We start from the raw sequence: 27,447 nt of genomic DNA, 5'->3' as shown, positions 1-27,447 counted from the left end.
TTTTATCCTCAGAGGATATTTGAGTTTGCTAATGGTTTTACCAGGTCAGCACAACATTTAAGGTCTGCCAGAAAAGCTAACTTAAGCCTTTGCCCCATTTTCTTTCCTGCTTCCCAGTTCAACTTCATACAGGCGCACAGTTTGCACACCTATAAAACAAAATAGTCCCACTAGATCTGCTTGTGTAATATTACATTGACTAAAACGATGGTGTAAAAGATATCAGTTGAGTGTTTTGCCAGACTAAATACTATTTTTCATCCTGGAAAATGAATTTCTGGCGCTAAGGGAATTGGTGGGCCCCATTTTAACTTTTTTGTCAGAGCTACATTGTTTAGCTGATTCATCAATTATGATTAATTTAATTTAAAACAATAAGATTGACTAAAAAGTGTCAGCAGATTTTGTTTTCCAAATCAAGCTCTTTTAAAAAGGGGAAGGACTGTGATTCCATGAACGGCTATGTGGTTCAGTGGGACAGAACATGCTTCACGTACAAAATGTCCCAGTGGCATCTACAGGAAGATGGGAAAGACCCCTGCCTGAAACATGGAGGGCTACTGCCAGTCAGTGTGGACAATACTGAGCTCGATGGGGCAGTGCCATGGACTGGTTGGATGAAGAGGAGTGTTGGCAGGCACCAGCAGGGAAACCCCAAGGACACCCCCAGGGGAAGAAGGCTCAGAGGCCAGGGATTGGTGGTGGGACAACGATGAGTGGTCAGAGGGAGGAGACTGGGAGGATGAGGTGTCAGAAGTTGAAGAGGTAACAGGGTTTAGTGAGCAGGAAGAAGCTGGGGCACAGAGCAGCCCCGATTTAGAGGCTGGAGAGGATTGAGGGCCAAGAGACAGAGTTGAGTCAAGCTGCTGGAGAATCCAGGCAGTCTCCCCCACCTGCTGCGACAGGGTTCCCTCCCCCCTGGTCTCCCCAAACATGCAGAGAAATGAAGAGGGTGGAGCAGTGGGAGACAAGACGATGGAGCCTTAGGCTGCTGGGGAAGGAAATGGGGGAAGAGGGGCCTTAGAGAGCGGTGGGAAGGCAGAGACCTTTAGTCCTCACAACTGCCGCATTGGGGCAAGACCTACAGGGAAGAGTTGCTCTCATCACTAGGACGGCACTGTTTCATTTCTTTAAATAAAGCAGTAATTTCACCAATGTTGGGTGCTTTATTATTTTATTGCTGACCTCTGCCTGGCTTTAGCCCCTGACAGACAGTTTCCTATATTCTACTAAGTTCCTAAACTTCAAATCTTTAAAAAAGGCATTCCTTTCTGTGTGTGAAAGCCTAATGCCTTTTCCAATTCCCTGCTGTGATATGTGTGCTTTACAAGTATAGCTTTCTAATATTCAGTTTTATGTAGATCTAACTGATATAATCAACCAATTAACTAACAATGCAATCCCATGCATGTCTACTCAGACATAAGTCCTATTGGGTTCAATGAAGCTTACTCCCTGTTGGCACAGGATAGCAGCCTCAAACTCTTGTAATTAATCAATTTCCATTTCTTTACATTGGGTATAAGTCCTATTTATCATTATATTCTGTTGTGCATCATTTAGATTGTCAACAGCAATGGGTTAAAATAACCATTAAATTTTTTTAACAAACTAACAAAAATATGTCAAAGAATTGCCAGTTGCCCTGGGTGAGTTTGGATAATTTCCTTCCATTTTTAAAGTTCTTTAATGGCATTTAAATTGAAAGCGCATTATGATAACGTTTAGGCCTAAGCTGAAGCAAGTGTTATATTGCAGTAGATCTGGGCAACGGAAAAAAAAACCCCAGCTATTCTATCTCCATGAAGCCAAAGAAAATAAAAGACAAACTTAACCTGAAAGCTGGAACAATATCTGTTCGAGCTTCATCCATTGTATTTTATGTGCTTGTGCCAAAGATGGAGCAACTGGTTAGGTTTGCTTCCTGATTTACAGCCGTGCTTTTGTGCCTTTGCCAACTGCAAAACAGGCAGAAACTCAAAAGGCAGAGAGGTATTTTTCATGGAAATGCAACTGAATTCCTCATGTCCCATAACTGTTAAAGATGCTAGCCTTCCCAGAAAGCAAAAGACGGCAGTCATATAATTGATTCAGACATCAGTTTCTTCAGCTAGATTAACGTTATCAGGTCCAGTGTTAGCAGCAAGCATCGTTGATCAGCTGCTGGCCTCCCAGTACACCCTCCTCAGCAGAGTCCACCACTTAACACCTGCTCTGGTCTCTCCTTAAAATGAACATCCATAGCAGTTCCAAGCAGAGGCCAGCTATCTTTTCAAGTTGGCTACCATGTTTTTGTAGTGGCAGCTATAATTTTTTCACTACAATGTCTTGGTAGCCAACTCAACCTGAGGGAAGTTGACGAAGGAAAAACATGCTGGTGCCACAAAGGCAAGGCCCCCAGGCCACTACAAGTCCTAACTAGCGGGCCAACCATTGTTTCAGGAATCCCACAGTCCACACTTTACTGGGGGCTCCCTCACCCTTGGCAGTAGACCTGAACTTGAAGTCTAGATACCAGTATTTCACCTGCACTGACTGATAGCCCAGAGAATCAGAGCACAGCATCTTTGAATGCACAGCTCTCAACAATTCAGCAACAGAAGCCTTGGTATCTTCTGGGACTTTCCTATTTTTATCTGTTCCTGCAGGCTCTCCCAGTCCCTGACTTACTTCAAGCCCTTCTATCTGCTTTCCGGCAACCCAATGCTTTTTTGCCTCATACTTGATTATTCTTCTGTTGCCATCCTGTCTTCCTTGCTTTGCCCTGACATGAACTACCATTGTGGAATTTGCCTGCACCAACCCTGGAACAACATCTGTCCTTGAAGTGACTCATGTTATAGTCTCCCGCCATTTACACAACTTGGCAGCCAGCCTCTAGAGCAAGGCTGGTTACAGCTGTTTGTTGGCCACGCTCCTGGCAAGCCTTTACCTGATATGTGGAACATCCTCAGCAGAAAATCACAATATATTACCAACAGCTCAAAGGATTTTTGTGAATAACTCCCACTAATATTAAGTTTAGAAAGTTGATTACCACACTGCTCCCAGAGTAGTGATGGAGCAAATATTTTTAAATTGCTGAAATTTCCATTTTAATAGAGATTTCTGGTGGTTTTGACATGAGTGGAAGCATCCACAGGCAGCTGCATTATATTAGTTCAGTCTATTTGTCCATCTAGCCAACTACTGACCACACTGTTATGTCATGCTAAACCACAGCTTAGTGTGGCAGAAATGAGCCACAGAATGCCTTTTTGGTGTGCACACTCCCCACTCCATCTATCCTTTTCTTTCACAGTCAGCAACAGGAGTTAAGCAGCTTTCATTTTCATTTAATCACAACTTATTGTCCAAACCCAGAACTGTAGTTAACTATTGTTAGTTTAGACAAGGCAGCTTCAAGGAGCTTGTTTGAAACCATAGTTCACTGGGTGACCTTGGGCCAGTCACTGTCTCTCACCCTAACAGGCTGTTGTGTGGAGGGGGAGAACCATGTACAGCACTTATATAAATGCCACGAATAAATAAAAATAAATCATCCCCGAGTATTACCCATGATGGCTGGGGCTGAAGGGAGTTAATATCTAACAGCATCTATTGAGTACCATGTTGGCTACCCCAGCCATAAAGTTTGTGAGTTCAGGTGATATAAAGTACCATGAAGCAAAAGCTTCTGACCTCCCCCCCTCCCATCTGCATGGAAGGAGGAAAGGGGAAGCACATAAACCCAGGACCCACTGGGTCTTGTTCCTCCTCATTCATGCCAAGCTGGTATGATTTAGCATGATGTCAAATGCAAACAATTTCTTCTTTGACTGGCAGCACCTTTCTAGGTTCCCAGGTACAGCTCTGCCCATCACCTGATACCTGATCCTTTTAATTGCAGGTGGCCCCAGGAGTAAACCTGAAACCCACTGGATGCAAAGCAGGTGCTCTACCATTGACCCAGCTCTGAACATTCCCAATGAATGAACCTGAGATCAACTATCCATGGAAGGAACAGCTGGATACTACACTGGGGTGAAGATCTGAATATTTTGAAGAACTCTTGTATATACAACTGACAGACGGATAGTTGGAAGTCCTTTTAATTGTTTCTTTTCCTTTCTTATATTATTTTCTTATTCCTTTAATATTTTTATCCCTTGGTTATCTTTTCTTTCCCTTTTTTTGCTTTGTTCTTGCTTCTGCTTTGCTCTGTTCTTTTGTGTTTCTTGTTGTCATGCACTCAGGGTTAATGAGGGGTTTGCATGTAGATGGGGGTGAAGGACCAAGAGAGTCGGGGGGGGGAGGGAGGCTGGGAGAAGAAAGGGAAGCTCCCGGGTGAGAGCTGGAAGGGTTCACCTCTCTCTGTGTAAGATAAGAGTTAAGATCTACCTGTGGGAGAGGACTTTGCATTATTCTGCCTTTCTCTTTCTCTGTTTTTATTAGTTTGCTTTTTATTGCAGTGTATTATGAAAGGTCTTAATAAAATCTTATTGGAAAAAGGGAACCTCCTCCGAACATTGTGATCATCTTGCCTGGCACAAACTTTTGACTGGGGTATCCCATTCCTCTGTCTGAATTTTCCCATGGGTCTGGACAGACACAGCAATCTAGTGTTCCTTCAAGAGGCTGAAGAATCCAAGGAATTTCACACCAAGTACATTTACGTATGTACTCAAGAGTGTCTCGCCTAACTACACCGTCTCAGACGTGACATAAGGGGCCACGTCAGTTGCAGCTGCTGTCATCATCAGGCTGCATACACATTTCAGCCTTTGATCACAGAATTATCTTCCATCCCTGTACTCATACACCACATTCACAACATTTTTTCTGGCAGTAGTTATACGAGTGTTAAGGGCATATGTACCATTGGGAATTATACTTGTGATTAGAAGCACTGGATTTGCCAGCTTGCTGTCTCAGCTAGTGGTCATAGGAACTTACAACAAAACACGGAATGGATAAAAAATTCAGAAAATGTAAGATATTCCCATAACATGATAGAAAGTAACATGAGAAGCAGGGAAATGAATTGAAATACATTATTCTTCTACAGCAAGCACCTATCATCTTCATCATATTATAAACTAATAGCAAACTCAGTTCTCCAACTGTGAGTTGGTAGAACTGCCCCATACATGGACATGACGGAAGCGTTAGCAAGTTTGCAGAAGTACAGGAAAACCCTAGGAAAGAAACCCAAAAATAGCCTAATGAGGACTGAATATACTGAATGCTCATGAAACACTGCCTGACTGGGGAGGGGGGGAATGGAAGACTGGGGGAGGGGGATTTAATGGAGTATCTTGACAAATCTGCGGGCAGGAACTCTTAAGAGCAGCACTGCACCTGGCAACACTTCTAATACTGAAGCTGGAGTCATAAATTAGGGGTTAAGCCACTTGAAGGTAACACCAAAGGGGAAATTAATATAATGTATTATTGTCAAACAAATATAGTTTCTGCTGGAGCTCCTCTCTCTCTGCTCTTGGCTCCCCACCCATCTCCCAGGGATTATCACTATAACACCATCCTTATGTTCTCTCTAAGAAAGTATCTCTAAATTACAACTACCATTCTGGCTGATGGTCCAGATAGCTGGGCGACAAAGTGGCACCACCCAAAGACAGGTCAAGAACTTCTGTCCTTGGAAATACTGAGGATGTCTTGGGGGGCCACGTTCAAGTGCTTTTTTTGTCCTGGTGCTTTCCTAACAAAACCCCACTCTTGACTGCTGAATCAAAGCAAACAATCTATGGGAAAACCCAAATTGCATGCTGACTAGAGGGATAAAAGAATGGACATGACAACTGGGATTTAAAAGGCCACAACTTTGCTGCATAGCTGTCAACTCCCCCCCCCCCCGCTTTTTAAGGGAAATTCCCTTTTTCTGAATAGGATTCCTCGCAAGAAAAGGGAAAAGTTGACAGCTATGCTTTACTGATTTCAGATGTTGGTGAACCTTGGCATAGGCATTGGGTGTGTAGACCTGTCAGCCCCCCTTGCAGGGGACTGAGGAATGACAGGGTCTGGCTGGGTTTATGCAGATGGGCCGACCCAAAGCTGGGGGAAGCTGTATGGCCCGCTAGCCAACAACCTCTGGCTTCCCCTCAAGACCCCTTTAATGGGGTACCCTGTAATTGCCGCCGCAGAGAGGGGGGTGGGTCCCCACTCCACCCCTGCCCCGGTCAAGGATGGACTAAAGGATTCGGCCCAAGGCCTAAACCTAGTGCTACGGGGAAGGCAAAACCTGCTGGGCAGGGGAAATTCCTTCCCGGCTCCAAATACGTCAACCGTCAAAAGACCATAGAAAAACCTGCAGAGGTAGAAAGGAAAAGATTGAAAGGAAAGGAAACACACATGAGCAGCAGCACTGATAAAGGGGGGTGGGGTGAGCTCCAAGGCCGACTGGGATGCTGCAAGCAGCGTTGGCCTGCTTTTATGCCCGGGGAGAGGACCTGAGTGAAGTCTAGGATTCTCAGGTCCGCTCCCCAAGCCCCGCCTCCTGAGTCGCCACAGATTGGCTGAATTTGAACTGCAGGCCTGGCGGTGCCCACAAGGCTCTGTGGTGGCTGGGGAGGTGTGGCAATAGTTGCAGACACGTGGCCAGGCTCTGTGGGCTTTGGAGGTGCCACAGTGGGCCACAACCGCCACTCACCACCAAAACAGGTAAGCAGCCATTGTTGATTGCTCTGATTCAGCATTAAAGAGTGGGTTTTCGTGGGGAAAGCGCTTCCAAGGGAGGCCCCCTCAAACATGGTGCTTTAAAGCATGGACCTGTGCCTAGAAAGCATGGGGCAAAAGGTTAAGGGTGGGTGAGCCCCTAGATAACCAAACTGACAGGTCCTTCTTTCCCTATCTGGGACCCTCCAGACGTTGTTGGACACCAGCTCCCACCATCCCTGACCATTGGTCATGCTGGCTGGGGCTGAGTCCAGCAACATATGGGCGCAGGTTAGTCCCCCATGCTTTAGTGCTATGTAGCACAGCAGATAAAACCTTTGGTGGAGTAGGGAATAAAATAGTTGACTTTTCATCCCTCCCCGCCTATTCCCATTTGGCTCCTGCTGCAAACCACTTAGAGCCCTGGACAGGAAAGGGGAGGGATATGCGGCAAGGTGTGTTGCAAGTCTCCACCTGCAAGTATGGATAACTGGCAAGGGTAAGGCTGCAATCACACCAAGGCAAGCTGAAATATCATATGAAAGCACACAAGGCATTCTGTTTCTCCCCTCCCCAAATTGTGTTTTGTCAGTTTTGTGTGTACACATGCACACTGCCTCACTCAAATAAAGTTGAAAGAACATGACACAGGCTGCATCCTTGGGAAATCCTTTAGCTGTTGACTGCAAAGGCTCCTCCCTCTCTAGCCATCGGTTCACTTGGTGAGGTGCTATGGAATGTATTAGGAGCATTCCAACTGCTCAGAAGTTTAAAAAGAAAAAGAATGCGAAGCATACAAGGCCTCAGGATACACAGGGTGTTGGTAGGAAGCAGTGAAGAGGAGGGAGGGAACAGCACTAACAGCAGAAAACTGTAAGACTGTAAGACAAGAGTGCAAAAGGGTATCTCTGTTTGTGAGAGAGGAATGGGTGAATAGGCAGTAAGGGGAGAGCGAACACGTGTGTGTGTGTGTGTGTGTGTGTGGTCATATTTTGTGGAAAGGATTCAAGTGCATATCAGAAATTTTGGTTTGTGCAACTGAAGTGGATTAAAGTGCTCCGCCGTAATGTAACAAGTCCACTAAACAACTATAACAGAAATGCACTGAAAAGTGTGGGGTGAACAAATTAACAGGAATACCTTTGTGATGGACAGCTGAGCCAGACCAGAGTCTGGTGATGCAGTGCCTCAGAATTCCACCAGAGGGCTGGAGCCTCTCTCTGATTGGCTACCAAGGGGGGGTGGAGCCAGCGCTTTGGGAGGGAGAATAAAAGGAGCCGATTCTGAGAAAGGATTCAGATGGGGAGATGGATTGAGGGAGAGAAGGAGAGTCAGGGATAGTTCAGTTCTGGTCTGTGTGCAACAGCCACTCTGAGGAAAATATCTCCAGCTAGAGAAAGGAGCCTCATAACTTAGACAGGAAGACATTGTGTGGTGTCTTGGGAGAGTATTCAGAGAGGAGTGAACTGGGGGCTGAGCTGGGGAAGGAGAAGCTGTGAGGACACCGTCTCCTTGGGTCTCATGTCAGTCAGGAGGGGAGAGATCTTCTAGGAAGAGAAGAATCCAAATCCAGTCACAAGGGGGGGGGGAGGTCCTGGGTCTGTTATACTTCTAGAGGTACCTCAGGAGTGGGAGTGAGAAGAGTTTGGGGAAGAGACTGGAGGTTCCACCTTCTTTAAAAACCAAAATATTAAGCTGTAGCACTAGTGCTATTTTTTCTAGAAAAAGAGGTGCTGGAGCTCCCCATGAACTTCCCCCTTGTTCTTTTAGAATGGCAGTGGAACCCACCTTGGAGGTGCTGGGGGAAAAAGCCCAGTGTAGCACCTATGAAACAACCAAGTTGAGGAACTGAAGTAACCAAACTGGAAATAAGCTGAACATTTGCCATCTAGTCTAGAAACCTGTAACACCTAACTGAAGAGTAAGAACTGAAAATAAGCAACGGAAGTTTAAAATAAGCACATTCGTAAAACACCCTCATTCTTGTAGCTGTTTTGACATTCTTCTATAAATGAGAAGATTAAGCTGTCCAGGGGTATGGAATCAATATGTTGATGCTCTGCTAATTATCTAAGACTGAATGCCATGATTTATTCTTATTTTCAAACTTAGATCATTTGTGGACCTTTGAATTCTTGATTGCTAATGACTCCTAATGACTGGGGGCAGCTTAACTCTCCCATATATGTGTACGCATACCCCTATTGCTTATTAACCCCACAGTGCTCTAGATATAAATGTTGGACCTGAGATCTAGGTCCTATTACACCTGTACCTGAATCAGCCCACAGCTGGAATGCTGCCGGAATTCAGAGCCATTCTGTTTACACAGTGGCTTGATATATTTAGTAACAAGACCTATATTAAGCAGAAAAGGGCAAAGTCAACATCTAATTTTTTAAAAGGAATGTCTGGGAGATTATTAAGAAACATCTGTGTATGTGTATGCATGCGCACATGTGTGTGTGTGTGTGTGACAATTTAAAAAATTATAAATAGCAGGGTCCTATTTACTATGCTCATTAAATTGCTGGATAGCATGGCAAAGTGGCAAGCCATGATTACCAGGCAACTGATCATGTGGCATGCAAAGCAGATGTTATACTGCTCTGCTGCCGCCCTTCCTACCACCAACTATAATTCTCAGGTATGAAGTGCATCTCCAGTTAGGCAAGACTCCTGCCTGAAATCCTGGAGAGCTGCTGCCAGTCAGTGTTGACAATACTGAGCTAGATAGACCAATGGGCCTGACTTTCTGTAAGGCAGCTTCCCATGTCCCTAATGTCATAAGCATCATTGGAAAGAGACGCAATATCTAATTCAGGCAAACTTTTTTTTTCACTGCAGAGGGAGAGCAGTGGGGTCTTTAGGGCTGGACTGCAACAAATAATACATTTGTTTAAAAAAATTGATCCTGCTTTTCTGTTGTTACATATTCCAGAAACTTAAGGGGTAATAAATGGTGGTGGTTTCTTACAACAGTCAAATAGAATTGCACAGCACTATGCTTTTTGATGAGCTGATAAGGTGGTTTTTTAATCTTTACAGTACAATGAGTGGTAATAACTTAAGCAGCTGTGCGGCCAGGTCTTGTCAGTAATGGTCAGCTTTTCCATTACAGAAGAATCCCTGTGGTGTTAAGGGAAGAAAAGTCTGAGGCTTTGCATCCACGTGCACAGACATTGACTGCCGGATCTGGGACAGCACAGCGCCACGTGCTGAAAGCACGGCTGCTTGAAGGGAGCAAGTGGCCACGGAAGATATGATGCCGCTCTCAGACCAGTTAAAAAAAGACCCAAGGGGAGTAGTCTGTTGGCTCACAGAGGCAGGCTAAACTTTCTGCAGCTGAAACACTGCTGTAAAAGTTTCCTTTTGCTTCCCCCTTCCCCAAGCATTGAAAAATCCAAGGCAGGTTTTTAAAAGTTAAGGATCCACTGGAGAAGAGAGCCTGAGAGACCTATGGACTGTTTGGTCAAAACATACTCAGGTTGAGAAAACAAGAGTAGGAAGCAAGTGATGCTGGCAGTGCAAGTCCACAGGACCTGGAAGGCAGGGAAACTGAGCCAATGGCAGGCACAGCCACCTGCTTTAGGTTTGGTTGCTATCCCCCTCCTTGCTATGCTTGTCCCATGCCTAGAAAGCATGGCTCAGAGCAGTTTTGCATTTACTCCACAGCTTTACCCTGGAAAAGATGCTTTTTACTGATGAATCAGAACAAACAGCAATCCATGGGAAATGCAATTGCCATTTGGTCTGATTCAGTGGTAAGTTGCGGGTTTCCCCAGGGGAAAACGGTGGGGCAAATGGAGGCATGGACAAGCCCTAAGACTAAGGAGGAGGGGGAAGGTGTCAGGCAATTCCACCCCTTAGGCTGGTTGTAAGTAGGAAGGCAGGCAAGTGAGGGCTGGTTAAGCAAAGGTGGAGATTAGTGGGGCTCTGCCCCACTTGCTCTAATGGACCAACCAGGGCAACCCCCGAATCCAAAGAAGTCAGACTAACCTTCACCCAACCTTACCACCCAATGTCTATCATGATGACTCCACAACTTGCTTCTCTCCCGACTCCTGTATTAACCATACCTCTAAGACAGGAGCGGGGAACCCTTTTGCTGTTGCTGTTGTGAGCCATATTTCCTTGGGGGTAACCTGTAATAGGTCACATGCTGGTGGTACACAAAGCCACAACCAGTTGTGGATGCAACAGCACCTTTTCCTTCCCTCTCTGCCCATCACCCTTTTTTCTCTCTCATATCCCATTTTGTGCCTTCTTGTCACCCACATGAAACTAGGCCAAAGACCACTAGGGCACGGGATAAAACAGACTGCCCATCCCTGTTTTAAGAGCCATCAGTGATTGGTTTCCATACTCATTATGAGACAGGAGGCCTCTTGCAGTCCTCTTGCTGTGCTTATGGTCTGATGCAGGGATGGGTAACTTCAGACCAGGGGCCAAATTTGGTCCAGCATTCCTCTCTGTCTGGCGATTTGGATTCTTCCCCAGTCATACCCCTCACTGGCCCTGCTTCACCCCCCCCCCAATGTTTTTGCCTAGTTGGAATGTGTCCTTGAACTTTGATACAGTGGTACCTCGGTTCTCAAACGAAATCTGTACTGGAAGCCCATTAGACTTCTGAAACGTTCGAAAACCGAGGTGCGGCTTCCCATTGGTTGCAATAGCTTCTTGCACTCAGTGGAAGCCAAGTTGCACGTTCCAAAAAATGTTTGAAAATGGAAGCATTTGCTTCTGGGTTTTTGGTGTTTGAGGAGGAGGAGGAGGAGGAGTTTGGATTTGATATCCCGCCTTTCACTCCCTTTAAGGAGTCTCAAAGCGGCTAACATTCTCCTTTCCCTTCCTCCCCCACAACAAACACTCTGTGAGCTGAGTGGGGCTGAGAGACTTCAAAGAAGTGTGACTAGCCCAAGGTCACCCAGCAGCTGCACGTGGAGGAGCGGAGACGCGAACCCGGTTCCCCAGATTACGAGTCTACCGCTCTTAACCACTACACCACACTGGCTCTCCATTTGGGAACCAATGTTCCACTGTAATGTGTCTTGCTTATCTGGATGGACGACAGAGATGAGCGACTGAGTGTTGTAAAGACCAAACTACTGTCCAGTGCTCAAATTTTCCTTTGTTTGCTCTGCTCACTTTTGCTTCCTGCTTCTGCCCACCACTGACATGTGGCCCCACAAACATATGCCAGAGGGAAATGTGGCCTTTCAGCTGAAAAATGTTCCCCAACCTGGGCTGAAGCAGAAATCACTCCAAGGTGATTTTTGCTTGGCTTGTGAGAGTGGTCACCATCTGTTTAGAGTCCAAGTTGGTGTCAGGCAGTTCCATCCCTTAGGCTAACTGAGTCTCCAGGGCCTCAGGCAAAAACATCCCCCAGACCTGCCACCTGAACTCTTTCCCCCAAAGTGGAGATACCCAATATTGTGTGTGTGTGTGTGTGTGTGTGTGTGTGTGTGTACTGGTACTCACCATGAAGTTGTTACAGCAAGTGCCACACTTTTAACAGTTAAGTGGGAAAGATGCTGGTACTGCATACCCTTGAATACCCCCAGGAAAAAGCACAGGATATACCAAGATTTGAGCCTCTGATCAAGGATGAAGCTAAGCATAGAACAGTGTGAACTGCAGGGAGTTTTCCTACCAGTTTCCAGGTCAATTCATGAATGCAAGACACAAAATGGCATGGATGCAACAGGCACCAGATCAACCAGAAGCCTGTGAATGTTCTGATATATACACAAGCCAAGGCCTCTGCTCCTCTACCTCCTACGCAGATAATTTATTTCCAATTTCCTCCCACCCCCAAAGTATGATTTTTCAAGTTCCTAGGAAGAGTTAGGTCAGTGCAAACTGATTCATCAGGGTAGATCGGAATGGCCTTGAATTAACCTCATACACTTCAATCCTTAGCAAATGGAAAAGCAGTAGGCAGAGAAGCTGACTTGCATGATTAAATATATGAAGCATTCCAGAGAGAGCTGACCTCTGTCTAGACATCCATCTTTTCCTCCAGTTTCCGCTCTGAGAATGCAAATGTGGCCCTGGGGAAGCCAGTGACTACCCAAGCCATCTTGGACATTCTGTGACCTCCCCAAGTTGAGTCATCTCCAAGAGAATCAGGGTGGAATGCAAAAAGCCCACACATTCAAGGAAGAGAGCAAAAGGCATTCTAGTCATGCTTGGTGCTTCTCTAATACAACATCCCCAAAGAGGCATATGGAGAAATCTAGGGTGAAGTACAGTAGTATGTATCTCACTTGCAGTAAGTGGATCTATACTTACTCCCTTGGGAAAGATGGCCAAACCACCAAACTAAGTTGAACTCGGGAGCAATAGGCTGTTCCTCCTTCCATGAGAATCCAGCTGTTGATTGGCCAGCCCTTGTGAGAATCATGGAACACCTCCCACCTGCCAGCTGTGCAGAGTGATCTGCACCCTCTCTTATTTTGCACCTGGTCAACCTGATTTAAATGTAAAAGCATTGTAGGTATCTTTAAATAAAAGCCAACTGGTGAAGGGGAAAACCCTCACTGGAATCAGAGTCAGGTACATGTGTTAGAAAAGAGTCAGTTGAGGAGGAGAGTTCACCCTAGAACAGAAAAGCCCAAACCTGGTTGTGGCATGAGGGCATCTGTCTTCATCCATACATTGTCAGGTGAAGAGGCATCTATATTTACCCTACGTACAATGTATTTTGTACATTTTGTATAGTGTAATATAAATAGAAGGAGCCTTGCCTTCTATCCTTATCTGATCTGCTCCCGCCTGCCTACTCTAGGGTTTAGCCCTGAACAATGATTCTGGGATCCTGCTGTGGAAAACACCTGCCCTAAATCTGCCTACAGATACACCCCTCCCCTGCCTCTGACTTGCTTTTAGCATCAGCCTAGATCTGCAGAACCCAAGTTTGCAAACACGGCCTAAAGGTGCATCCTACCTTAATCCATACAGTGGTACCTCGCAAGACAAATGCCTCGGAAGACGAAAAACTCGCAAGACGAAAGAGTTTTTCGTTTTTTGAGTTGCTTCGCAAGACGATTTTCCCTATGGGCTTGCTTCGCAAGACGAAAACGTCTTCCGAGTTTGTTTCCTTTTTTCTTAAAACCGCTTGAAGAGGTGCAGTTGCGACGGACCGTGCTTCGCAAGACGAAAAACCGCGCAAGACGAAAAGACTCGCGGAACGAATTAATTTCATCTTGCAAGGCACCACTGTATTTTATTGTTCATTTATCAACATTCTTCTAAATGGAATTTGAGAACTGTGTACCCTGACTACAACAATGGTTTGCCAAATGAATTGGAGGCAACTTGTTCTCACAGGTCTAAGCAGCTGACGCTTCAGGGGCTAAGCCCTGCTTAATACCGAGCTGTGCTTACCTCTATTTGGTTGAGCAGGGAGTCATCAAACCTGAAGCCAGGGATTCTCTTTTCACTGCAGACCACACCCACATCCTCAGTGTGTTTGCAGTCTGATACGCCCCAGCCGTTCGAGGTGCATACAGCCAATGAAGCCTCTCTGCCATTACAGTGGACATTGTCCAACCAGATTCTGCCTACAGAGGAAAAACAAGAAATAAAGATCCCGAAACAGTGCCACACATTTCGATTACTGTGGCTGAGTGGTCATATATTCTCCGTCCAAGATATCAGGGTGGTCTAACTTTTCATAACAAGTGGGCTGCAAGAGTACTTTGAGATGGAACTCCCGGGGGGCGGGGAGGAGCAAGGCCAAAATTTGAAGGTGCAAGGCTCTGGCAGGGTCCTAGAGTCCTACCACCTTCTTCCCAAAGCTGTCAAAGCATTAACTAGGCTTTGAGAAGGAGGCTGGAGGACTCTAGGACCCTGTCGGAGCCCTCATACCTTCTTCCCAAAGCCCAGTAACTTGCTTACCTGGCTTTCGGAGGGCAGGGCAAGGGCTGTCAGGGCAGGGGGCATCAAATGTTGCCGAGGGCTGCCAAAAAAAAGGCCTGAGGACCCCATGCAATATATATTGAAGGCCACCAACCTGGACAGCTTTCAAAGGAGGATAAGGCCATACATTGCTGCTAGACAAGATTGCTATATAATACCTCCAGTATCAGCATGTCTCTGAATACCAGTGGCTGGGGAACATGAACAGGAGAGTGCGATAGTTCTCATGTCCTGCTCATGGGCTTTCCAGAGGCACATGACTGGACACTGCACAAAACCCTCACTCCCCCTCCTTTCTGTGTCAATCATCTGATGGTGCTGTATCAGCTTACAAGGGTCAGGATAAAGTGACCTTTATCACAGGTTCCTCCCATTGAAACCTGCAAGAGTTTCCGTGCTGAGTTGTTATTAGCCGCCCTGAGCCCGGGATATAAATAAAATTATTATTATTATTATTATTATTATTATTATTATTATTATTATTATTATAATTCACAATGCAGCAATGTCACTAAATTCCACTAGTTTTGCTGATTAGTCCACAGCCTCCAATTATCCGGGCTGAAAAATCATCCTTCTATATTTAGCAGCTTTCACATCTATCCAAAGGCACCAACTATTCAATAAACAGCTGTAGAGGGGGGTTCAGTTTAACCACTGACTGAGTCATCTAAATGGAGAGGGGGGTATGAGGATGTGTGGTATAGCGGCTATAGTTTGGGACTTAAAGCAGAGAGACTTGGGTTAAAACCACCACTCAGCATAAGGCTTACAGTACAAGATGACTTTAAGCCAGTTGGTCTCTCTCTCTCACTTAGCTCCAAAGTTGCTCCAGCAATGAACAAGCTGAAACCCAGCCCTTTTATAGCAAGCCCACCAGGCTGCTAGCAACCTAATTGTTGATATCACCTGTGTTGCAAAATGCTGCTGTAATTAAAAGGTTCCATCCCTCTCTAGTAATCTCCTACTTCAACAGAGCATAGGAAGTACAGGCCTTCTACAGTCGGGTCAGAGGATAGCAATGGGGTGGTAGTCGGGCACAAGTCAATTGGGAGCAGTGCCTCTGGGGTGGCCCTGCATGCCTTTCCCTTTCAGGTTCAGAGGTCTTGCCTCCATCACCTGATGGAGAGGGACCTGACTCCTAGTCCCCGGCAGGTAGACCACCTCAAGTTACTTGGAGGGAGGGTGGGATCAAAATATAAACAGGCATCATAATACCTCTAGCTTATTTAATGGCAGCATTCTGAAATGGGAATGTCACTTTTTGGAAAATGGAATAAATGCTGCAAGCTTTACTCCACCTGGGAGAGCTGCCAGAAAGGCAAAGCAGGACTATGGTTGAGATAGGTAGAGGCCCATTGGGAGGTTAAATCCCAGCTAGTAGTTATGAGAAAGCTACAGCCTCTAAACTTCTGAATAAATGGGTGCAGATTTTTGCCACCCCCTCTCTCCATTAATGTTACAAAAGGAAGTAAAGTTACTGAAGGAATGCATAAGGACTAGGATGGGCAAATGCAGAATGGGATTTTCAGGAGGTGTAGTGTGCATTACAGGATCATTGCTGGAACTCTAACTCCCATCTGTCCCAGCCAGCATGGCCAATGGTCAGAGATGATGGGGGGGGGGGTTGATGGGCATGATAATGATGCAAATTCAGGCTCTCTCAGAGGCCCAGAGAGGCCCCAGACACCCATCTTTTGAGACCCCTAGCCATAACAAAAAGGGTGAATGGTTTGCTGATATAATCTGCTGATCTGGAAGGGAATGCTCATCCCAATCTAATCTTGTGCCATCCAAACGAATAAACAAGATTTTATCCACACTGTGTTGGAAAGGGTTAGGAATTATTCCTTTTTTCATGAATGCTGAGCCCACAGTACAGTGCAAAATTTCTGGGGAAATGTTTTTGACACCATCTTTTCCATCATGGTCCAGGAATTGAAGTCTGACCCATCCTTAGCTCTATTTTCACTGGAAAGTGGTGCAAACCCAGTGATTAAACACAATGGCCTAGTGGTTGGTTGGTTGGTTTGTTGTTGTTGACAGCAGTGCAACCAGTTGTTGCTCATCATTGGAAAGCCAAATCAGAGCCACTAACGGAGACCTGGATTATGTCTGAGACATAGCTCTCTCAGATTGCCTTACACAGAGGAGGAGGGCTATAAGAGGTTTCTCAAAAAGGGATAGGTTTGCTGAAGTTTCTGTTTCTTCTTCATAAATTGTTGTTGTTGGCACCCATCTGTCTTGAGAGACAATGGAGTGTGCCTCCAGGGGTGAAGTCAAAGCACTGCTTTAGCAGCACCCAAGTCAGGACGCACGCTTGGCCAGTGTGTCTGGAGGTCCTGGGCTGGTCAGACACCACGACCCCCCCCCCCGAGTCTCACTGATGTGGCCCAAAGGAAAGCAGAGCAAGACGTTTGGCACCTGCTTGGCTGCAGGAGTTGCTCTCTATCCAGTTCTTGGGGTTCTCCATAGGACACCCCCCTGTCCAGGATGCACCCTGCTCCACCCCCACAAGTACTTTTGTCTGGATGGAATGCAACCTTGAACTGTAGATAAAGCCTCTTGCTTGTGCAGATGGAGGTGTGGTGCTGGTGGGGATGTGTGGGCAGAAACCTCTGGCTTTTGTGTGCCTGCAGTGTAACCTGCTCTACAAAGGCTAAGAGTCACATCCATTGCTCTGCCCACCACTGCTATGTAGACCCCTAAGAAAATGTGTATGAAAAAGGCTCCTTGCCTCTGGGCTAATGTTTGCTAGCAGAAGGCAGGAGAAAGCAAATGCTCTTTGTGCACAGGGACAAGGAAAAGCCTTACCTTCTCCCTTGCCATACTTAGAAGCAGGGCTCCAGGACACGGCCTCCACGTAGCCCAGCTGCCGACAGACCACGTGCGCAGCGTGGATGGTGAAGTCGTCATCGCACACGGTGCCCCACTCTCCGTTGTAGAAGACTTCCACCCGCCCTTCGTTGTGCTTCCTCTTCTGCCCTGACAACCGCAGCTGGATATGAGGGACGTCAGCTGGCAGGGGAGGCAGCTGCTGCGGAGGCTGTTGCTCAGGGTAGTGCGGCCAATGTTCATATTGGGCCAAGGTCAGGTGGCTCAGGCATGCAAGGAGCAGCAATGTGAGCAAAGAGTGGTTTGGGCTGAAATCTAGGAACCTTTCCATTTTGGGAAACTGTGGTCCCCCCAGAAGCCAAGTCCTTTATCAGCTGAGTTTAGTAGAGAGAGGATCAGGAGGCAGCTGGGCTGGTTTGCTGGAAGGAAAAAAATGGGCTGTGAGAAGGATGCCAGCTGCTAAAGATGGTTAAGCAATGGATTCAGCTGTTGCGAAACAAGCCTCCGCTAGTGCAGCTGTTGCATTGGATTCCCTTAAACTCTGCAAGAGCCATGGCCCATGTTGTCTTATTTTTGGGTACCGCGTAAGTGGCTTCCTGACTTCTCCCTGAAGGCTAGTTCACACATGCACCTCCCTCTCTCCCTCCCTGACTGCAGCATTGGATGGGGACTTCTGTGAATGCATCATTGCAGGTATAACACCACACACATGCAAAGGGGCAATAAAAACACAGAGTTATATCCAACAGTGTTGCCTCCTCAGCACAAGGACGTCCGCCTCTGCAAAAGGACTCCCTTTCCTCCTCACCCCACACTCCACATGCCGCAAATCTGCTCTGGTTTCCCCCCACCCCTCCAGAAACTATTTGGGGGGGGGTCATGAAGAGGACAAAGGAAGAGGAGAGAGAGAAGTTCCACTGAATAGAAATAACTCTTTGGGAAAAGGTATGACTTTGGTAGATCCAACCCACAACACTTTTTCTTTTTTAAAAGAATTTATAATCTGAAACACTCGTTAGCCCAGATTCCTTGGCTCCCTTGGTTCCAGATATGCTAAGATGGAAAGGAAGACACTCTCTGTCACCCATACTGTATAACATTTCACCTCTTTGGGGACCAAACCCTTGTATAGATGATGGGATATTTGCTTATGTCTTGTACTGGTAGATCAACAACACTGAAATAAATGATATCTCTGGAATTATTTATTTTTTGAAAAATCTGATCTGCAATTTATACAAATCTAATAATTCATCATACATTTTGCATTTTTATGTGCTCAGTTTCTCCTAGTGGGGAGAGATTGGTGGATCAGGGGAATGCTGTGGTCATGTTGTTGTTGTTTAGTCATGTCCGACTCTTCATGACCCCATGGACCAGAGCACTCCAGGCACTCCTGTCTTCCACTGCCTCCCACAGTTTGGTCAAACTCAAGCTGGTAGCTTCGAGAACACTATCCAACCATAGTGTATCTTGATTTCAGTAAGGCTTTTGAGAAAGTCCCCCATGATCTCCTTGCGGATAAGCTCGTAAAATGTGGGCTGGACAAGGTAACTGTTAGGTGGATTTGTAGCTGATTGACTGATTGAACCCAATGAGTGCTCACTAATGACTCCTCATCATCCTGGAAAAATGTGGCAAGTGGGGTGCCACAGGGTTCTGTCCTGGGCCCATTGTTGTTCAACATCTTTATAAATGACTTGGATGAAGGTATTGAGGAGGGGCTTATCAAATTAGCAGATTACACCAAAGTAGGAGGAGTAGCTAATGTTGCAAAAGACAGAATCAGGATTCAAGATGACCTTAACAGATTGGAGAATTGAGCCAAATCTAACAAAATGAATTTCAATTGGGAGAAATGTAAGGTTCTATACTTAGGCAGGAAGAACCAGCTGCACAAGTATAAGATGGAGGACACCTAAATTACCAGTAGTACATGTGAAAAGGATCAAGGGGTCTTAATAGACCATAAGTTTAACATGAGTCAACAGTGTGATGCAACAGCAAAAAAACCTATTCTAGGCTGCATCAACAGAAGTCTAGTGTTCAAGGGAATACTCCCACTCTATTCTGCACTTGGGAGTACTGTGTCCAGTTCTGAGCACCACAATTTTAGCAGCATATTAGCAGCATGCTGGAACATGCTCTGGTAACCAAGGTAACCAAGGCTCTGGAAACCTAAGCTTATGTGGAACAGTTCAGGGAGCTGTGGATGTTTAGCCTGGAAAAGAAGAGACTGAGAGGAGATATGTAGCCATCTTCAAATATCTAAAAGATTGTCACATGGAAGATGGAGCAACTTGTTTTCTCCTGCTCTGGAGGCCAGGACTCGAACTAATGGCTTCAGGTGAAAATAAAAGAGATTCTGACTAAACATCAGGAAGAACTTTCTGACAGTAAGAGTTGTTCCAGCGGAATGGACTGCCTCAGGAGGTGGTGGACTCTCCTTCCTTGGAGCTTTTGAAGCAGAGGTTGGATGGGCTGCATTGTTGAGATTTCTGGATTGCAAGGGGTTGGACTAGATGACCCTTGGGTTCCCTTCCAACTCTACAGTTCTATGATTCTATGGCTTGTGCTGAACCTCAGATGCCTGGGAAAGAGAGTCATCCCACTGCTTTCGCAGCCACTAGAGAGACTCACCACAAGATCAGTCAGTTCCCCTGCCCTCCTCCTGAATCTTCCAAACAAGGGGAATTTCCCAGGGCTCACATGAGCTTCAGGAAAAGGGCAAGGGAACTCTCCAGGCCAGCCAAAGCCAGCAGCCAGCTAAACGTTGAAAGAGAAATAGTCTTAACTGATTGCAATATTGCATTTTGACACGGCTGGGTAACCCACCCTGGGACGTTATGGTGAAGTGGTAGGTAAGAAATCTAAGAAATGTGACTTCCGGGTTAGCATCATCGCCTAATGGCGGATTCCCTCCAAGCTTAGTAGGGGTCGGGTCCTGCCGCGGCGGCGACGCGGGGACCCTCAGAAACCACAGGCGCTGAAGCCTGTGGACCTGGTGACTCGGCGGGCACCATTTGCACCCCCCGACCCGCGAAGGAGCCTTTCTAAAGGCTTCGGAACGGGGGACGGAGAGCGGTGCGGTGCTGAGAGTCGACTGCTTCCCCTACTGAGTGAAGCCGCATGCCATGGACGGAGAGCGCTGACTTCTTTCTCTGAACATTTGGACTAAAAGTAACAACCCGTGAGTAATACGGAAATTGGACTTAAAAAGGGAAATTTTTTCTTGGGAATTAGGCACGACCGGGGAAGGCACAAAGAGGAAGTCCGTCTACCCGCCTTGTAAACATCTTAAAGCAAGGATTTGATAACTAAGGTTGAGAGAACACCTTTCTCTTTAGTGGATAAAAGCAATTAACTCCACGTTTTGGCAATATAAGTGATTTTGCTGGAAGATAAGAGCTAATATTGAGAGCGGAACTGTCACCCCTCCCCCAGGACCCGGGAGCGATCGGTGAGAGAGCCTGCTGAAGAGATATAGAAGACTTTGACAGCTGTCAAACTAGCTGTCAAAGTTGGGAAAAAAGGAGAACTTTGTTTCTGTTGTCTTTGCTGGTTATATTTGTTACAATTTGGTAATAAATTGTTAAAAACAAAGAAGAAAAGGCTAACTTGACTTTTGGGTTGGAACTGGAAGATACTAAGAAACCAGAACCCCTCTAGAGGGGGTTCAGGGACATTACAAGAATGGCTGTAAGTGGAGAAATACTGGCTGAACTGGAGAGGACTTTTTTTCTCTTGGGAAAGTTACAAGAACAAAGTGATGTTTTGGCTATAAATGTTACAATATTGAATGAAACAGTAAATAAAACTACTGAGCCTGGAAGGGACTTGACTCAAGTCTTTGCAGCTGAACAAAAAGTTTTTGCAGCTGAACTAAAAATCTCTGCAGCTGAACAAGAAAAGAAATTTGAGAAATTTGAGAATGTGAGGAAAGAGATATATGATGATTTGAAAGAAAAGGAAGGAGGAGCTATGATGCCACAGATGATTAAGGAGAGCCAGAGGCCTGTTAAGATGGATACAAAGGAAAATAAGAACAGGATGATGAAAATTTGGTTTGAATTGAAGAATGGAGAATGGAGAGATCTCCTCATATGGAGATCTGAAGACCTATGGATTACAAACCTGGCTAAAGTGGAAACTGGAGCTTTTTGGACATTTGGACTTAAGAGAAGCAAGAAACAAGATTTCGGCTCCACTTTTAAATATGGAGGTCTGGCTGGAAGAAACATGGACCTTATTGGGACATAGCTTCTTCAAGATTTGGTGTCCAATACAAAGGACTATCAAAAAAACCGGCAGAGAGGAATTGAGAGAGAATTAAGAGCCTCGGACGTGAGGTCACCAGGCTGACAGCAGATAGACTGATGGACATTTGTTGGGGTTCGAAACCGGGAAAGGGGGGGGGCTTTGGGAATCCAAAGGGTGTACAATTATACTCTGTTTCTTTTTATTCTGTTTTGCTACTAATATAAAAATGGGGAATTCGTGGAAGGGAATTGGGGTCGACCTTAGAAAAAGATTTTTAAGAATAAGTACTGATGTATAAAGACTGAGGTTTATAAGTTAAAATTGGTTAACTAAAATGAATTAAATATAATAAGGTAAAATTTGGGGACAAGAACTTGCTGAGCTAAAAATTGGAACTGGAATACAAGAAGGGGAGGTGTGGGGAAGTCAAGGAAATATGTTATTGAAAGTAAGGATGTAAATTTTATGTGTTTTTAATTGTTTTTTTGTTTTTTCTTTATTTTTTTGAAAACTTCAATGAATATTTATATATATATATATATAAAAGAAATCTAAGAAATGTGAGGAACAAAAGTACAGTGGAATATAAACCCTCAATAACTTAAACACTTAACTCTGTTAATTAAATAACACTGTTAATTGGGCTCAAGGTTTGAATTAAGCCCAAGATGTTTAATCAATGAATCGAAAGGATGAGTCTCATTCAGGATACTCTGTTCCCTTTCCTGATTTTTGTTGTTGTTGATGTTGTTTCCCCCCACAATAGTCAGTTAACTTTCTGTAGCGACTGAACATGTTTAACCTTCATTGGCCTGTTTTTGGGGCTGTTCAGCCCAACAGGAGGTTTTTCCCCCCACTGAAGTTGTGTGTGGTTTGTTTTTTGTTTTTTTGTTTTTGTATTTCTGCAAAGGTTGGGACTCTTCTGAGGTTACTAATAACCTCCATCTTTTTGTGGGTGACTAAAAGAAAAACACCTAGAGAACTGAGTTTGCTGTTAGCATATACCGTATGATAAAATGCTGGATCCACTGACCACATCTGCTTCGTCTTCATTTCTGCCCTCCCAACCTGTATCCCAAAAAGAACGGATGTGGAGGATTTTGATCTGTTTAACAACCTGCACTGTCTGCTTGGTGCTGACGTGTGGCAGGGCCTTCATGGCAGTGGCTCCCATTTATTAACATTCAGGAGGAATTTTAAAACACTCCTGTTCACCCAGGCATTTGTTGGCTGAGAGAGACCCCAGCAGCCTTGAGATTATGAGCTGTGTTGCTGTTTTAAAATGCTCTCAAAGTTTTCCTATGCTTGAAGTATTTTCATTTCATTTTAAATTGTATTACTCTCTGTTTGTAGTCCTGGGCTCCCCTGGGAGGAAGGGTGGGGTAGAGATGTAATAAACAACAGAAACCAGTGATGATATAAGCAAACAGTTCCTTTAAACTGTGAGTTGGGTCACTCTCTCTCTTTCATTCCTTCTTTCTGTGTCTCCCTCTGTACCATGTTTAATAAAAAAAGAAGGAAGTGGCAGATCCTCAAATAAATAAATACTGTGGCCCACTGTTCACAATAGAGAGAATATCCCCCTCCCACAAGGCCCCTGAAATGATGTCATGTACGGAGTATTTCCATTACTGAATGTCTGGTTTTAACCACAGGACCACCAAAAAGACCCAGATGAGATTCTCCCCTCTCCACTTTTAGGCAGAGTGGCCTGCCACCCCCTGCCTGTGCATCATTTTCCTCCCCGGCCAACAGTTTATGCTGGGGGTGGGGGGCAGGGGCTGAAACCACAGGGACATCCTCAGAGCATCTCAAGACCCTCTGATTCAGCTGGGGAGGGACTTAAAAAGACAAGGCAGAAACGTGAGCCTGCTTCTTGGCCTCAAACTGAGCCGGCTGGTTCACTCACTGCCAATTTCTTTTCTCATCCTTGCAACCGGCACATGAAGCGGTCGGAAGGGCCATGTGTGTGGAATAGCTTCCACGTGAAGCGAGGCCAGGCAGCAGCGAGAGAAGCCCACCACTGGACTTCCCAGAGTAGGATTACTCTCCCTAGCAGCCGCCAAAACACAGGAAAGAATCAGCTCGTAAACAGACATCTAGGAAAGAGGCTGTTTTCAGCACCAAGTGCAAAAACGTGATAAGGGAAAGAGAAAACCAGCCTTTTGCTAAGCGTTGCACTCCTGGAGAACCAATGTGGTGCAGTGGCTGGAGGGTCAGACCCAGGAGACCAAAGTCCAAAACTCCACTTGGCCAAGAAGCTCAGTGGGCTGGTCACTGTCTCTCAGCCGACCCTGCCTCACAGAGGAAAGATGGGATAAATATAATAATAAATGGATGGTGCTGCCAGTTTTGCTGACCTGCCTGATCACTCCAAAGGTTTAAACCAGGATCTTGTTTCCCACAGGGGCCAACAAGGAAGGGCACAAGCAGGGCATGGATGCAACAGCTCTCTCCTATTGTTGTTACCCAGCAACTGGTATCTAGAGGTATACTGCATCTGAACCTGGAGGTTCACCCATGTTTCCTAAAGAGCAATGTTAGACAAGCTTTGCAGGCCTGAGCTGATAGAGCAAACATGAGTTGCTTGCAAGAGCCCGGCTTCTGTTCAGAATTCAAATAGAGACGCTCTTAATTCAAACGGCTGAAACTCAGGTGGGGTTAGCATTACCAAGGCCGGTCCGATCATGCCATTTGGGGTGAGTGTAACTGTATGTGTAGGCTCCATTCCTCAACCTAGTTTTCCAAATAGCTACAACCCCCATCATCCCTGATCACTGGCTACGTTGGCTGGGGGTGATGGCAGCTGTAGTTCAAAAAAGCTGGAAGGCACCAGGTTGGGACGGTTGGTGTACACCTGTTGGTACCCTGAAAGGTACAATGTTTCCGGTTTTGAAAGCCCCACTTAACAGGGCCATGCAGGAACCCCTTCATATCTGCGCCTTCATATCTGCATGCTGTATGCTATTATTTCCTGCTCTCCTGAAAGCAGAAGCTTTAAAACAGTCACATGCTGAAAAGCTATTACAACAGATCCCCTCCTTCTACTGCCGGAGATGATTAATTGGGTTTAATAGCTTTTCAATGTGGTTTACCCTGGAAAAAATGGCAGTTCTTCATGTTTCAGAGCATTGCAGAACCTTAGCCAGGTCAGAATCAAACATTGTTGGAGTCAAGTTTCCTGCTCTGAGGAAGGATTCTAAACATCTCAGTCCCACCCACCCCTGCATCCAACTGGTGGGCATGTGCTGGTGAAAGAACTTATGATCCAACAGATACATTTGCGAATACATCCCACCCTCACTGTGAAGACTGGGAGGAAGTAGACTCTGGGCCTCCTGTCAGATGCTGTTGATGAGCAACTTCAAGGCCCCTGCTTTCTCTCTTTAGGGTTATATTTAAACCTGGCAGGCCAGGCAGCCCTTCAGATAGAAAGCTGTCCTTTTACAGAGCACTATCACCTGTAAAGTAGCACACATGGCCCCCTGCACTAATTCTCCATCATGCTCAACAGGAAGTCATAAACCAGGAAGCATCTGCAAACAGGGAACATTTAATTAATGTTAAAAAGCATCTTTGTGGAACAAGACTCGGGGAGTTCTATTTCATTTGCACTTTAATGAAAAACCTCCTAATTCATACTTCTTCAACCAGTATGTGAACCAAAGCACAGCTACCCTTTGAAATTTGCACTTCTCTGAATGTTGTCAGGCAGTTCTCCACCAACCAATGTCTTAGGGGGAAATGCATTCAAATGCAGACAAGTGAAAATGGAGTGAAAATGGCCACATTATATTAGGGGAAATTGCTTGAAAATGTGCACATTAGTCAAGACTGTATACAAAAGTGTGTTTATTGGGAAGAATTTGCACTACAATTCTGATGAATTTTCATGAGGATGAAAAAACAAACAAACCCACAAATTGCTGTGGAAATGTGGAGAACAGAATTTAAGACTGGAAAAATGAGAAATTGAGAGGACCCAAATTGAACAGATCTCCTACTTGTATTTCTACTTGTGAGTAAATACTCTTGAAGGCTGTTGGGTCTGGGTATTGCTAGATAATACAGCGCTATAAGATGGGCTGTGTGGAACCTCCAACTTGGTTTGGCTTTCAGTCAATTGCCGAAAAAGCAGTGCCTCAGCATCACTGAAATTCACTGGAAGCAGCTCTCCTCATAAAAAACAAACCCAAATAAACAAAAACAAAACAATGCTGGCGCCACTGATCCAATCCACCATGAGCCAGGGTGACCCAACAACTACGAAGACCAGCATACTAAAAAGCAGCACTTTAATGATGAAGAGATTGTGCTGTGAGTCAGAATATCCTGGATTCACCTTTCCCCTCAAACATGAACTAGCCTGGTCGCCTTATGCAATCCAGTCTCAGCCTCCCCCCCCCTTGCACCTGCAATATGAGGATAATAATTCTGACCTCCCTTGTTAAGAATTATGATTATGAATACTATCACCACCACCACCACCACCATCATAATCTAAGAAAGGGTCATGGGTTTACAAGATCAGGCTATAAGATGTTCCTCCACAATGTTAAACTGTACAGACACGTCAGTTCTTGTGCCAGTTGAGACCTCGGCTTCCAAATGAGGTCATGTATGAATGCTGCTGCCGTCAGAGAACAGGGGCTGGCCATTCAAAGCCCCTACATTAACTACAAGAAGCTTTGTGAATTCCTTTGCAGTTTGTACTCTTACAAGAAAATCACAAAGGGGTAAAAGCAGAGCAGATTCATGGAGCTCGGCTGGGCCCACTGTGAGAGAATTCAGCTTCCACAACATGATTTTTTTTGCTGAGTGGCCAAAGCCTCCAGTGAAGAAATCTTGATCCGGAATGCAACATAATAGGGCTTGCAAGTTTTCATGCTGAACTGGAAGCCTTGGCACCAGGAGCCGGTGTTAAATCTCTGAGCCCAGGGAGCAGCATTCTGCCATGTCAGACACCTGGTCAACCTAGCTGAGCTTTGTCTACACCAGGGATTGGAAACCTGTGGCCCTTCAGATGTGTTTGGATCATGGGAATTGCAGTCCAACTGTGTCTGGAGGCTCCTAAGTTCCCCATCCGATCACAGGGTCTACCCAGCCCTAGCTTGAGCTGTCAGGGATAGCACTGGGGACCCTTTGTATGTAAGGGAGGTGGAGATGAGTGTGGACTAGGAATGGGACACTGCTTTCAAAGGGTAGGATGGAGTGTACTCTTTGCTGTTGAGCGAAACTTACATAGCTAGAGCCAGCGTGAAGCAGTTTCCCCAGTCAGTGTGCTTGTGGTCCACTAAACTCTACATATCTCAGATAATGAGGTTTCTTTTCAGATCATTGTCCTTTGCCCTGACACAAACCAGAGATGAGCCAAGAGGTTCAAATGCTCTTGGGGGTTGATTTCCACCTTCTAACCTTATCTTTTAACTTCTAGATCAGGGGCATATCAGGGCTGTGGATTAAGGGCTTGTCCCTTACATGAGGTGCACATAAAGTCACGTTTCCTGTTGCCTTTCTATTCATAGACGGTGAGGGTCTGCAACAGTGTTTGGAAAGTTCATTTTTAAACAGAACTAGTTCTAGTTCTCTGCTTTTTTATATAAAAAAAGTAAAAAGCAGAGACATCACCTTGCCAACAAAGGTCCGTATGGTTAAAGCCATGGTTTTCCCAGTAGTGATGTATGGAAGTGAGAGCTGGACCATCAAGAAGGCTGATCGCCGAAGAATTGATGCTTTTGAATTATGGTGCTAGAGGAGACTCTTGAGAGTCCCATG

At 45.5% G+C, this 27,447-nt stretch overlaps 1 protein-coding gene across 1 annotated transcript in view; it reads right to left on the bottom strand.

Annotated features, from left to right (window-relative positions):
* Positions 1-27,447, bottom strand: part of LOXL2 (lysyl oxidase like 2) — a 74,992-nt gene that overhangs the window by 43,950 nt on the left and 3,595 nt on the right. The window contains exons 2-3 of the mRNA XM_053366997.1: positions 17,392-17,831; positions 14,044-14,219 (exon numbers count right to left, since the gene is read on the bottom strand). Coding sequence (XP_053222972.1) covers positions 14,044-14,219; positions 17,392-17,743 — 528 coding nt within the window. The 5' untranslated portion in view covers positions 17,744-17,831. The remainder of the gene's footprint in view (positions 1-14,043; positions 14,220-17,391; positions 17,832-27,447) is intronic.

Source organism: Podarcis raffonei, chromosome 15 (assembly GCF_027172205.1).
Source record: "Podarcis raffonei isolate rPodRaf1 chromosome 15, rPodRaf1.pri, whole genome shotgun sequence".
Classification (NCBI taxonomy): Eukaryota; Metazoa; Chordata; class Lepidosauria; order Squamata; family Lacertidae; genus Podarcis; species Podarcis raffonei.
Note: the sequence above shows the minus strand (reverse complement) of the source record. Positions and strands in the feature narration are given on the sequence as shown.